Raw genomic sequence first — 13,653 nt, 5'->3', positions numbered from 1 at the left:
ACTTCAGTCTCAGTTGCTCTAGTGATATTGATACAGTGACACATAATAACGACTGCAGTAATGAACCTAGACCTGAGTGAAGTCAATGACTGCAGGTAGCACTAATTTAAAAATTACCAAAAAAGTTTTGAGACGTTTGTGTGAGTAACACAAAAAGAGGTGAGAACAGTGAGGAGCTGGATTCCAGTTGATATGTATCTGTCATTAGAATGGTGCTGTTGATTACAGTGGCTGCGTGCTGTAGACCCCAACATCATGAAGCACTATCCTCCATTTCTGTGACTGACAGCATTGAAACTGCAACGTTATTGAGAACGTACAAGTGTAGATCAGATCATTTCAACAGTCATGACAAAGAAATATTTGTTCCACACAAAAGAAAAATGTGTTCACGTTGTTATAAAAAGTGAAAGGTGGAAACAATACTTTATCCTAAAACTTAATGATGAAAAAAACCTCTGAAGATGCAAAGCTAGATGGACTTGTTGGAAATTAAACTTCCATTAATCCTTTTCATTCCTTTTGGACAAAGCCATAAGGAGATTTGTTTATGAAAGAAGACTTTGCTGGTAGAAGAAAGGCTTATCTTTAGTAACGATTTTGGTTATGATAGAATTATTTGGTTATGATAGAACAGGTACTTCATGGAATGTCTGTGAATTATACTAAGTCACTTTTGCCCTCAGATACAGGTCTTTGGTAACATCATTGGTAATTTCCCAATGCTTGCTAGATGTTTTTGGATTCACTAAGGATTTGTATCACCTGAAGAGTATAATAATATGAGGAAAAAAAGACTGTACAAAGGACTTAATGTCTCTGTTTCAGTGCTCTTTCAGCCTTACTTGACTCTATGGCCAATGTCTTAATTTTCTGCACTGAAAGAGAAGAAAGAAACAATAGTTGTTAACAAGTATCTTCATATATTACACTGAAACAAATGTACTACTTTCTCACATTAATACTTTCCTCATCTCACTTTATGTAGCTAAGCTTTCTGTTGCCTCAAGAAAGAAATGTGTTCAGATTTATGAGAATCATTCATAGGGGAGTCTCTATCTTAGAAAGTCATTTCTCTTATGACAGTGATTGAAAGAAGACTAGGAGAGTGGTAGGCAACACCAAAATGACTTCATAACCCCCAGCACCTCTGTTTCAGAGAGTTCCATTCAAAATGTGGAAGATGGCATTTACTCATCTACCAGTTGAGGCCTTAAGCTTTGACCTGTCTTAAAATGAACAAACAATCAATTAAAAAAACAAACAAGAAACCCCGCATAGGTCCCCCTCCCACATGTACTTAGGAATATGGTCTTAGCCCAAAGATGGCTGAAGAACTAGAACTTAAAAAAGCTAATTCTTTATACATTCAATAAAATCAGAGCTATTGCATAGCGAAGAAGCCTTATTTTGTGCACAGATTAAAACTGGCATAACATTAAACTTGAAAGGCTAGATTGTCCTCTGAGCAATACAGTTGAGATGGGAGCATTTACAGTAATGTACAAGTCTGTGATTTCAGTGAATCTGTCATTACTTTTTCCTTCATTTTATAGGATGTATAGAAGTTCATTCTTGTCTTTGTTTAAGATACAGATGGAGAAGAATTTCATTTGAATTTTGTTATCCATAGATAAGTCATGTCTGTCCCAGCTGATGAAACTGTGGGGGACCTTCCTGTGAGAGATGTAGGTCTAACTCTAGCTGGAATTGGAGGATTGCAAGGTTGGTACCAGCTGCTACTTATTACAGTAACAGACTTTGATCAGTGGCTTCTTTAGTTTCTTTCTAAAAACGTTTCTGACATTCCCACTCAAAAAATTAAGTTCAAATACCATTCAAAATCTGGGTTAAATTCTGAAAGATACTGTGACCCATTCTGTGTGCTTGTTATAAGAGGGGAGTTGATGTGAGATACTAAAAACTGGAAATCTCTTTGAGCTGTGACATTCATCCTTCCAGAAGAAAAGAGGCCTTTTTCCTGAATTGAGGGCAAGGCCAGACCTGTTTAACAAAATGAGGAGCAAAAGTACTATGCAATTCAGACTCAGCTGCTATTAGAATGGAACTATTAGGCTTAGTCTTGTATACGAGTAAATTTACAGAATTATGAGTTAGTCTGTTCAAGCTTCAAGAGAGTATGTTAACTTTGAATCAAATTAGAAAGCATCTCTGTGGTAACGATCATCTTATTTTTTTAAGTAGATGTTTGACAGTACTTCTTTACTTGCTAAACTCTTTGTGTTGTCTAATAGATAAACGGTTTGCTGTATCATTTGAATTACATTTTTGTTTGTAAGAGGGAGGAAAAAAGTGATTAATAAGCCTCTAAATCTGAAAAAAAAATTATCAACAGACTCATACAAGTGCAAAATGTCAAATTCCTTGAAAATGTTTGTTTTTTTCCAGTAGTTCAAAATTACTTAGGCTTTGGATTACATGTTGGTGAATGTATTGAAGGTAACTTAAAGTTGTCTTGGTTTGGGTAGAAACATCAGCTCCACAGAATGCTAGAGCTCGACAGTCTGTATCACGAATCAGTCGAGAGGAACTGGAAGACAGATTTCTTCGTTTACGTGATGAGAACATCTCACTCAAACAGCATGCAAATAAGCAAGAGGAGAAAATTAAAAGGTAGGGGAGTCAATGTTTTTATTTTAGCTCACCGTAACATTTTTGCCCTTTAAAGGATTACTAGCAAAGTTTCAATCATGCTGATTTTTCTCAGAGCACTTTTTAAAGTAGTAGCAAATTTCCCTCAATAGAATTAATTTTTGTGTTGATTTCTGGTTGTGTCTGGTTGTGGGATATTTTTTGCAGTGGGCAGTATTAGATCCCCACGTACACCGCGACCCACCACTTCAGAGTTGGTGCCTTGGGTTCATAGTTATGCTGTCTGTGTACAAATGTAGCACGTATGTGTAACAAATATATATATATACAGTTCTGGGAACTGAAAAAAAGGTTATAGAAGCCTAATTATTCATCAGGAATTTCATCCTAGAATCAGAATGGTCCATACAGAGAGATTCTGTCCCATTTTTTGTCCTTCTCTGTCCCCAATGAAGTTGACTAGAGTCTAGCCTTTTATCATCTAGTTAATCCTGAAATATCTTTACAATTATGTTCAGCTCTCTTTTATTCAGAGTAATATTATTCAGGTTCATTGAAGAAGTCCTAAGTAGCACAGGGAGCACAGTTCACAGTGTACCCAAAAATGTGCAGGCAACTTTAAGTGTATTTTTAAACTTAGTGCTGTGCTGGCAAGCCAGCCTGGACTCAGCAGAACTGTTCATGGTATTACTATATTCCAGGAGGGCTAATTAAGCCAAAAGCACTGTGACTCTGGGTTCCCATCGTTCCCATTATGCTATACTTAATCTAATAGAATCTTGTTGCATCTAAGCTAGCTTCTGGTCACTTCATGAAAGGGCCTCTAAAGATACTGCCTCTGTAGATGGGATTATTTCATACTTTTCTAAAGGTATGAAAGTGAGTCAGGATCAAATTGACCAGTGTAACTTCCAGTTGATATAACTTCTGTGTTTTCTGTTAGGCTACTGTCAAATAGAAGATGGTGGAACAAATGAGTTGTTTGCTTATTCCAAATAGTATTTCCTGTATTTCTGTTAGATGACTTATCATATGCACTGATCAGCCACTTAGGTAAAATTACACAGAATGCCCAAATTAGAATACCTGAATTAAAAACAAAGAACAAAATAGAGTGTTTGTCTAGATTGCCAGAGAAAAATCTTAACTCCTCAAGCTGAATTTCTTTCCCAGCATCCCTCATGCCAAAACCCTTGTAACTAAAAGTTTGGAATGAATTTGCAGTAGAAGTACATTGAAAAAAAAAAACAACAAATAAACAGAAAACCTGCTTACAGGCAAGTAACATTCTGTGACATCCTAAAGTTATTACAGATTTTTTTTGTTTCACGTTTGTTCTTTTAAGTAGAAGCTTCTGTCCACAAGTATACAAAAATAAAAGAAGCCCCTTTAAACAAATGAAGTGTGTCCTTATTTTCAGTTTTCTTTCTGGGCCTGCAAAAATAGATTCCCTGTAAACTAGATACAGGTCTTGAAGATGTGCGACTAATTTTGTAAAGTCTTGAACTTGTCTCTCTCATCAAAGCCACCTTTTCTTTCTTTATATGCCAAGTTTTTTCCATTCACTGCTGGGTATGTTTTCTGTTCTTGTATATTACATCACCTCCATGTGCCCTCTCTGCCTTTTGTTCTAGCTTACCAATGTTTATCAAAACTAAAGGAAATCAAAGGTACAACTCTTGAGATGCCAAAAGCAAAATTTGTATCCTTTTAAAGATAGATGAAAACCATACCCTCTGTATCTAATTATATTCTTCAGCTAACCGTTCCTTCTCCAAGGCACGCTGGTAATATTTACCAAGTATAAAAATTGAGTATGGTAATGAGAACTATTAAGTCTCTTTTTTGGGGAGAGGAGGGGAGTACCTTCTTAAATATCTCCACCTCTGTATTTTAGCCACTTTGGAACTGAAATACATATTTAAATCCTGAAATCCTGGAAATTATATATCATTGGAATGTTGCATATTATTAGCATTCTTTCAATATTTGAATGTTTTGTGGAACTGTAGCTTTTATAGTTTGCCCCACCACATCCCAAATCTGTAACTTTACTTAACAGCATGCAGAGGTTCCTATAGAAGGTCATGCGTTAAAAATTACATTTAAGCAGCATATGGAGTAAATATGTGTCCTCCCTTTACTAACCTTAAATGATAAGCCTTAGGAAACTGTTATTTGTCAGTGCTATAAAGCAGATTGCTGCACAGTGGTTTCAATTATCTTCAAAGAGTTCTTCACAGGCAGTAATAGTTATATCAAAACCTGAAATTTATTATTCAGGTTCTACGCTGAAGTCTTCACAGTGATTATGTTCCTTTCAACAGAATGCTTTTTATGCTGACTTTTCACATTCTTTTTCATCTTTTTTTTTTTTTATTATTTTCCCCAGAATGGCCACCAAGTTAATACGGCTTGTTAATGACAAAAAAAGGTCTGACCAGGTTGGTGGCGGCCCCAAGCGGCTGGGTCAGGCTGTGGAGCTGGAGGAAATGATCGAGCGTTTGCAGGAGAGAGTTCGTGAGCTGGAGAAGCAAAACGAGAGCCTCCGCAGCAAACTCATTTCAACCAAACAGCAGCTCCAGATCCAAGGCCACGGGCCTTGTCCGTACAGTTATGTTCAGTCTCGTGTTAACACTGGTCTCAGGAAAGCCAGTGAGGCTGCTGGCACGCTGGAGCACGCAAAGAAAGGTATCATTCACCTTCATTAAAAGTAGTGGTTTGTATGGGTACTGCTAATTAGTGCTTCCCTGTAGTAAGTACGTACTCTTTTCTGTTCCTCAGTGGGCAATGCTACCTGTGTGCAGAGAGATTGTTCTTCCCCCCCCTCTTTTTTTTAATATTTATTTATAGCAATCATGATAATTTGTTTCCTTTTGAAGTCCTTATTTTGAGAATCCACAGTGGCAGGGGTAAAAGAAAAGTACGGATTTGGAAATAAAATAGTTATCAAGCAAGTTTTCTAACAGTTAAAATCATGGGACTTTCCTGGTATACATGTTAAAGGCTTATAAAAGAAGTATATGAAAAAATGTAGTGTTGTCATGTTATAACAAAGTTTTACATCTGTAGTTTGTTTGCACATGTTTTTCCTTTTTTAATTTCAAGGTTTGTTCTAGTCTCTTGATACATGTGTGCACAACACTGCAGACTTGAAAAATCTGTTACATGTGTGGACTTTCAAAAGCAAATACCACAATGCAGCCATCTTTAATGATGCTTTTTACTGTCAGGACTTACTGCTTAAGGCAGTCTTACTCTCCATCCTTTATTTATGGTAGCTACATTTGGAAATTACACTTTAAAACCTTTCTATTTTCATATCAACATTTGTAGAGGTAGTTGTGCTCTGTTAACATATACAGTACAGATAATGTGTTTTTTAAAGAAAATGCAGCTACGTTGGCCCTGATTCAAAACTGAGTCAGCAGAACTTTCTCCTTAACTTCTTCGAGCTATGGATCAGGCTGATGGCCAATTATATTGTGTTTTTTCTCCATCTCACCCTCCCACTGGTCCTTTTTCTTTTTTTTTAGTTAGGTTGATTATTCAGGTGTATGAAAACAGAAACAATTCTTGTGGTTTTAGACAGGCAATAAAAAGCAATTGGCTCTACCGTTCTGCTTCTTTAATTTGAATATAGTACAAGTTTTGACATCTTAAATACACCTACATTTTCACACATTATTTATTTCACACATGAATTAGGCAATTTTATTCCCCAGATCAGGAAAAGAAAAGGGCCAAGTTGTCCACAGAACATGCGGATCAGATAGTAGCATTGACAAATTTCACAGAGGTTCTAGTGTGCTTATCTCAGTTTTAAGACCTTGTCCAAACTGGATACACTCCGATAATTTCAGTGCTATGAATATGCAGTTTTTTGAACACAAATTTTCTAAAATGAAGACTACTGTTAAGAATCTAGTAAGCAATACTCAGAACTTAGACATAGTAACGTTGTCTCCCAGAAGGTCAGAGAATATTTTCTGTAGTCTTCATTGGCATAGGGTGTTCCATGTTTTTCTCTTGCATTCTTCCTCATCCTGCCCTTTTGATTAATGATGATAAACCCAGCAGTCTGGTGTGGGGTATGTGCCTCCTGTCTTTAAAGACTGCTGGGCTCTTAAATTGCTCCGTAGAACCATGAGGCTGAATCTCAAAACATTTTTAGTCTAGCAATTCTCCAAAAATAAAATGACTAACTGGAAAAATTTAGGAGAGCTTATCTGTCTCCAGGGTATGAAGAAGCGAGAAGAATCCACAAATAATAAATATAGCTTATTGTTCGGCTGCTTTACAAATACCAGGAATCCACAAATAATAAATATAGCTTATTGTATCTGCTTTGTGTTCGGCTGGTTTACAAATACCTTAGCAAGTTGATCGAAAAGATGTAGTCAAGTATGAATTTTCACTAAATACTCATTGATTTCTCTCATAACTTTCTTTATGGAGTAAAACCATCTAAGATATTTAATGATTTGAACAAAAATAAATAAAAATATACACTCTAGGCATATATATAAACATATGTATGTAGCATAATTACCATATCTTAGAGTAACACTTAAAGATCAGAATTCAAAATATATAAATGAATCAAGTTAAGTCAGCCCAAATGCAAAGTAGGTAAATTTTTTTCCATCATTTTGTGAACCTGCTGGCACTATTGTACCTTGAACCTAAATGACTCCATTTAGAGGAGTGAGAGATGGCAGCTGAAATGTTGTGTTTGAAATGTAATGATAGTTTAGTCCCACCTCAAAGCTTCATTAATTTCTTCTTGCTAAAGGAAGAGAAGAAGAAAGGTTTGGAGAAACCATTACTTTTACTCCTGAACTAACAATTCTTCCTTAAGTAATTTCTCACTTTTCTTCTCCACCAGCAATTCAGTATGCTTCTAAAGAACATAAGGAAATTATTTCCACTGCTGCTAAAAATGCTCCTAGTTGCTAGTCTAGGTAAATGACAGTTGTGATTTTGTAAAGGAAGTGCTATCAGAGAAAAAATGATTATAGGTCCATGTTCCTGTTTAATAATATTGATATTGTTCTTCTTTGAAGACACCATCTCTGTTCTCTGTCTTTAAAAGTAAAATCTTCTAAGGAAAACATTTCAAGACACATTTTTAGCACTTCTCTTTACAAGCGCATGCTGTATTCCCTATAGTTCAAATTTTATGGCAGGTACATTGTAGATACTCTGATTATCTTTTTCCGTGTGAATTTGATGTAAAAATACTTTTTATGGCATCTATATAGGAGTTGTAAGTGTTGGTATTATATAGAGATTATTGTTTTGTGAAATGTTTTTTCATTCAGTGTCACAAAAATTTATCTTGTCTTTGTTTTCAGGAATGAGATTTCAGGATTTAGAAGTGAGATCACCTAACCTTGTGCTCCCAAGAGATGGACAGAGTCTTCTTGAGGATGCAAGAGCTGAAATAAAAAATTTGTATGATTTTAATATTTCTTAATCTTTGTTATTGTATTTGTTAAAACTTGGGATTTTCTTGATGTTGACAATAGCTTTTCTCGTAAGACTGGCTAAAAGCATTGTGTTGTAATGCAGAAAACATTCAAATAGCATTTTTCCAGAGGTTTCAGTTCTCACAGAGGTGGAAAATATAAACCCAGCTGCTCAGTGGTACACAAAAGCAAACACATGGCCAAAAAAGGTACTGGAAAGTCTACAATAGGTGCATGAAGTAACGAAGAACTGTAGCTTATGCATCAAAAGCTTTAGAGTGGAAAAAATTGTAGATAAATTGTTGCTTATTCTTATTAGAAAAAGTGTTATTGGAAATGATATCCAAGATTAACTTGTCAAGAAAATAAAAATCACAAATTGTGCCCACGAAAAAATATTCAGACTCCGATCTCTATTGTTTTCTGCCTTTGTTTTTTTTAATTGCATTTACTAGATAAATTCCACTGCTAAAGACATCTGACTTTTTGCATGAAGTTGCCTAACTCAGAATGAAAGCTTTAAAATTGCTCTTATTGCTCCATCCATTGAAAATCTCATGTTCTTTTGTTAATTTGTAATGGCTGTTTCCTTTTCAGAAAATACTAGGTAGGAGGGTACATTTAATATAGAGTGTTAAGAAACCATAAGCGATGTTTTCAGCTCGGTTCTGCTAAACATTATTCAGTCCACATAAACATTTTTTTAAGAGTGTTATGTTGTTTATGTTGAGTTTGATAATGTGTGTGAACTATGTATCTAATTATTGTACTACTCACATCTTTTTACTTGGTGACCTCTAATTATTGTCAGAGTAAATTGAACTCTTAAGCCTCTACTGTGATACATGTCATTAAGAAGCACAAAATCTTCTGAACGCTTTCAAAATTTTTGCTCTCTTGAGTATTCATTGAATTTTTTTTCGTTTATTAAATCCTTACCTGGTTTTGTAACGTAAGATGCTTGTACTTGCAGGGAGGCTGTGGTTGAATCCCAAAGGGAACACATTGAGGAACTAGAACATGCCAAGGAGATACTTGCGAGTCAGCTAAGAAGGAAAGGAAAGGAAATTGAAGAATCTGTCCTACGGCTGAAAGAGCAAGAAACAACAAGCCAAAGGTATTGTGAAAAATAGAAATCTCCATGGTGGAAGCATTAGAAGATCTATGTCATAATGTTTAGATAGAGCTGTGAAAATTACTTGTTCTGGTAAGAAATATTTGCTTTATTCCTTGTTTTCCCCTTGGTGAAACCAAGTTATAAACTGTTTTACCGATTAGCCATGGATAATTCTAACCAAGGAGATTGTTATGATAATAGGTTATTATGTTTTTTCACAAATAAACAAAGAGGTTCATAATTACCATTTTAGAGAATTCATTTCCAGCTGATTCAAATTCAATTGAAATTCAACTCATTAAATTTTAATAGTCTATTATTTCTTTAATATAATTCTTGGAAATGTTAGATATAGGTCCATAGTGGATAATTTAGTGTTCATTAATACTTATTGATAATTTGGTGTCTACAAATAATAGAAAAATGATGGCCCTGCAAGGGTAGATTAGCAAAATTTTGAAGGAATATGGTATATCTGTGTAGTGAAACAAAGCCAGACAAACGTGCTTGTGGAATGGTTTCACACTAAACCCTCTATTAATTTAATCTCTTTTCTTTCTCTTTCTTCTTTCACTTCTGCAAAAATATATGCAAAATTATACAACTTTGTATGTATTTTCCCTTTTTTGATTGTTTCAATTTCAGCCTGTTACTTTTAATTGTATTAAGGATCTAGTATGGCATGGTCCTGCATTCCTTACACATTTGATTTCAATGGAAGTTCTACTTGAATGAGAAATATGCGGTCAATCCTTTAACTGCCTTTCAAGAGAGGGACCCCGTTATTATGTGTGAGCATTCTTTTGTGCATCAGTAGTGCTACATAAATAATACATCATAATGTTTGCTATTAAATTATTCACAAAGTTGTAAGTCTCCCCTATTCAGAATTTCCTTTATATAGTTTAAATAGGTTAAAGAAGTTGTTATAATAAATAATTTCTCAGTTTGTGCCTACAGTGAATTCAGAAAATATTTAAAATATTTTTTTCATTCTTTGAAAATAATCTGATTCAAATCTCAAAGAACTTCTGTGCTTCATTTTTTTAATCAATAAACAGCGTTCTGTAAGTACAGCAGTCAGAAACTGGACATAACTTGTAAATTTGATATCAGTTGTCCTGTTTCTGTGAAATTTTAAGGCATTTTAAAGTAAAGATACACTTCAAATTCAGCTAAAAATCCTTAAAGTCAGGCTATAAAAAGTAGGTGCAGATCCTTTTCTTATTTGTGTTTATCAAGAACCTACCATACTTGACCTAAGTGTGAATTCATGTTTAAAGTTCTGGAATTATTTCCTTTATAGTCTATTTCTTGTTTGAAACTGGATAAAAGATACATTAAGTATTTAAGATTTACTGCGTTGGACTGAAGATACTGGGAAATAAGCTGAAAATTGTCTACTAGTGCCTATCCAGAATAGCATTGAGTTCTTTAATTTGGCCAGTAAAATACTGTTTGGAAGGCTGCTATTCCCCATGGTGTTTTGGTCTTTGGTTGTGTTTTTTTATGCTGAATGAACCAGAGCCAGAATTTAGAGGGTTACTGTTGTCGCCAGGTTTAACTGTAACCATGGGTACCTATCCCTATCATCTTCAGGAGTTTTTTGTTAGCTTTCCTTCTCAGAGGTCTTATGACTGCTGTCTAGAGCAGGCTGTATTAGTTGTTTGATTACACAAGTAAATTTATAGGTTCTATATAGTTCTTATTTTTTAATATTCTTTGCATCAGCAGGGAAAAAACTGTCAATAATGGAATATTGGAGGAAAAATTGGAAATTTGGGTGACTGATAAGGTCATCTTATTTCGTCTTTGTAGCTTATGTCTTTCAATTTTGGTACAATTGGCAGCTTTTTATTGTATTTTGTAAGAATATGCTTGGCTGTCATCTAGTTATGTTACTACCCAAAGACAATGAATATGTTGAAATTATTTAAGAACTGTAGGGTGCCAAAAGGACATAGTAAATGTGCTTCCACAAACGTTCATGTTCTGGTACCATTTCATCTCAGCCTGGCGTTAACAAAATTAGGTTACTTTCAACCTTTAGGAAAACATTCTTTATTCTGCTACCTGGTTAAGACATTGTTGTGATTGAAATAACTGTCGTTTCCAAGTAGTGAAGCAGCTGCAATTACTAATTACTGATCCATCAGCGGTAAGGGAGGGAGATTCTAGTTATCCTGAGTCCTAAACCCACAAGAAATCCAGTTGTATTTTAAAGCTGCCTTTGCAGCTTCACTACAGTTTCTGTCTAACAACACAAGAGCTGCGTGATGGAGCTGAGTTCATATGCAGTGTACTCCTCGGCGTGATTATTGTTACACGGCTGCAATCAATGGTCTTCTCAATATTTCATTAGAAATTGTTTGGGGATTGTTTCAGGAATATATAATTCCGACTTAATTTTAACTTAAGGGAGAAACCTGGCCTGTGGGTTGTTAGTCTAAACACGTTTTCTTAATTGCATAATTTTAACTGCATTTAACTTGAATGTTTTTAAACCTGGCCTGTGGGTTGTTAGTCTAAACACATTTTCTTAATTGCATAATTTAACTGCATTTACCTTGAATGTTTTTCATTTAAAGATGGCCAAAACCATAATAACCTCATGGTTTGATGTCTATGATACACAGTGTGCAAGTTAGAATATTAAGTCTAAACAATCACATTTTTCAAGCAGCTAGCTTCAAATCAATTAATTGCTCATCATACTTTCCAAAAACATTTTTAAAGCCAGCCCCAAAATGCATTTGTGGAACAGGTACCAGGTTTTTGCGTGTGTTATGGGGTTTTTGGTGTTTTGGATGGTCTTCTAATAAAAAACTTTATTTGCCAGTCAGTTTTAATTCCTTTGGCATCTTTTTGCCATTTTGTTTATTTTGCCAGACAGGGGGTAAGTGATCCTGGAAGTATGGCAGTGATGGTTTTTTACTTGCTTGTTTTCCTTGTTGTGAATGTGAACAGGGAAAGTTTGTGAGCCACGGGTTCATGGGATGCAATAGTCTCCAAGAGCAGTCTCAATATTGTGTTCGTGTCCTGCTCATATGGAAGCAAAGACAAGATGCAAGGGATGTGGTTTAATTAGACCTCAATTTTATTAGCTTAGCCATCTGGGATTTACTGGCATAAATTTGTACAGTGCAGGTCAGGATCCTTTCTTTAATCATTTCCTTCTGGGGTAGGTTGCTCTCAGTCCCCCATTCCCCCGCAGCTGGTCCCCAGCCTGTTATTGGGACCCCCCTATATCTGCTTTGAGTCCAAATGAGAAGAGGTCTGGAGAAGAGATTGGCTCTTTGGTATATTTCAGACATTAACCCCAAACACAATTCTTAGTTTTTTGAAGAGTCACTTTCTCCTAACTTCATTTCCAATTTCAGACTTCTTAATCCAGCTTTAAGAAGAGGTTTAGAGGGGGAGGATGGAGTTTGTGTTCCTTATTTCTGCACTTGCGGCAGAAGACGTGCTAGAGCTAAATCAGAGTGCCCGTTAATTCAGGTTACTGCCTCTAAAGGGGGATTAGTTTCATTTTTTTTTCTTACTTCTGCTGCAGGTTTACCTCCTTGTCTTCAGGTTCTGTGGCAGGATTTTTGGCTTTTTTGGCAATATAGAAATATTGAATAAGCTACGTTAGTACAGCTTTATTCTTATGCATTACTTTTTATTCTTTGAGCAAAATATTGTCTATATCAGTGAAAGGCAGCATTGACTTTTATATCAAATCTGTATATAACCCCTAGTATATCAGAATCCCTGGGCAAATGTTCTGGGAGCAGAATACATCAACTACCTGGGAGGGGAAAAGCTGTTTAGATAATCAATTCCTCTTGTAACTTTGTTGATGGAAAAATGAATCTTCCCAACAGAATCATCCTCAATTAACTTTGTGTTGCCCACAGAATCTGAAATTCTTTTGTTCTTCAGCAATCTTCTTGTCATGCACATAGATGCATTGGATATTTCTTAGGCGTATTTTATTTAAATAAGTAAATAAAATACTGTAGAAGTACTATAGAGAAATTTTCTTGCTGTAGCCTATGATGAGAGCTGAGATTGTGATCAATGTAATGCATTAATAAGAAATTCATGGCACATGCTTTCTGTTGCTAGAAACTTCATGAGATAAAGGCTCTTAACATGGTGAGAGTTTAAATGATCCCAATAAAAAGTAATTTTTCACTTCCAAATTTGAATAATTTACTTTATAACATCAGTACCTCAAAACTGTTTAAATCAAATGCTGTTTCATTCGCTGTTGAAAAAATAGTTAATGTTGATTGTCAGGAGCCATGGGGTTTACATCTGTACATCATAAATTTCACTATCATCTGCTCCTTTTTCTACTTAAAAAGAAGAAAAAAAAAAAAACCAGAAAAAAAGCCCCCTGCTTAAAAAAAAAAAAAGGCAAGGAAAAAAAAAAAAAAAACCCCCCGCTTAAAAAAAAAGGGGGGG

The 13,653-nt window shown here is 35.2% G+C and overlaps 1 protein-coding gene across 5 annotated transcripts in view; it reads left to right on the top strand.

Annotated features, from left to right (window-relative positions):
• The window catches only part of RPGRIP1L (RPGRIP1-like), an 81,323-nt gene that overhangs the window by 2,759 nt on the left and 64,911 nt on the right, over window positions 1-13,653 (top strand). For all 5 annotated transcript variants that reach the window (XM_014942561.1, XM_014942562.1, XM_014942558.1 and 2 more), the window contains exons 2-6: window positions 1,634-1,725; window positions 2,490-2,634; window positions 5,006-5,304; window positions 7,971-8,070; window positions 9,058-9,201. In XM_014942561.1, the coding sequence (XP_014798047.1) occupies window positions 1,641-1,725; window positions 2,490-2,634; window positions 5,006-5,304; window positions 7,971-8,070; window positions 9,058-9,201 (773 nt within the window). In that variant the 5' untranslated portion in view covers window positions 1,634-1,640. The remainder of the gene's footprint in view (window positions 1-1,633; window positions 1,726-2,489; window positions 2,635-5,005; window positions 5,305-7,970; window positions 8,071-9,057; window positions 9,202-13,653) is intronic.

This window comes from Calidris pugnax, unplaced genomic scaffold (assembly GCF_001431845.1).
Source record: "Calidris pugnax isolate Ruff unplaced genomic scaffold, ASM143184v1 scaffold28, whole genome shotgun sequence".
NCBI lineage: Eukaryota > Metazoa > Chordata > Aves > Charadriiformes > Scolopacidae > Calidris > Calidris pugnax.
Note: the sequence above shows the minus strand (reverse complement) of the source record. Positions and strands in the feature narration are given on the sequence as shown.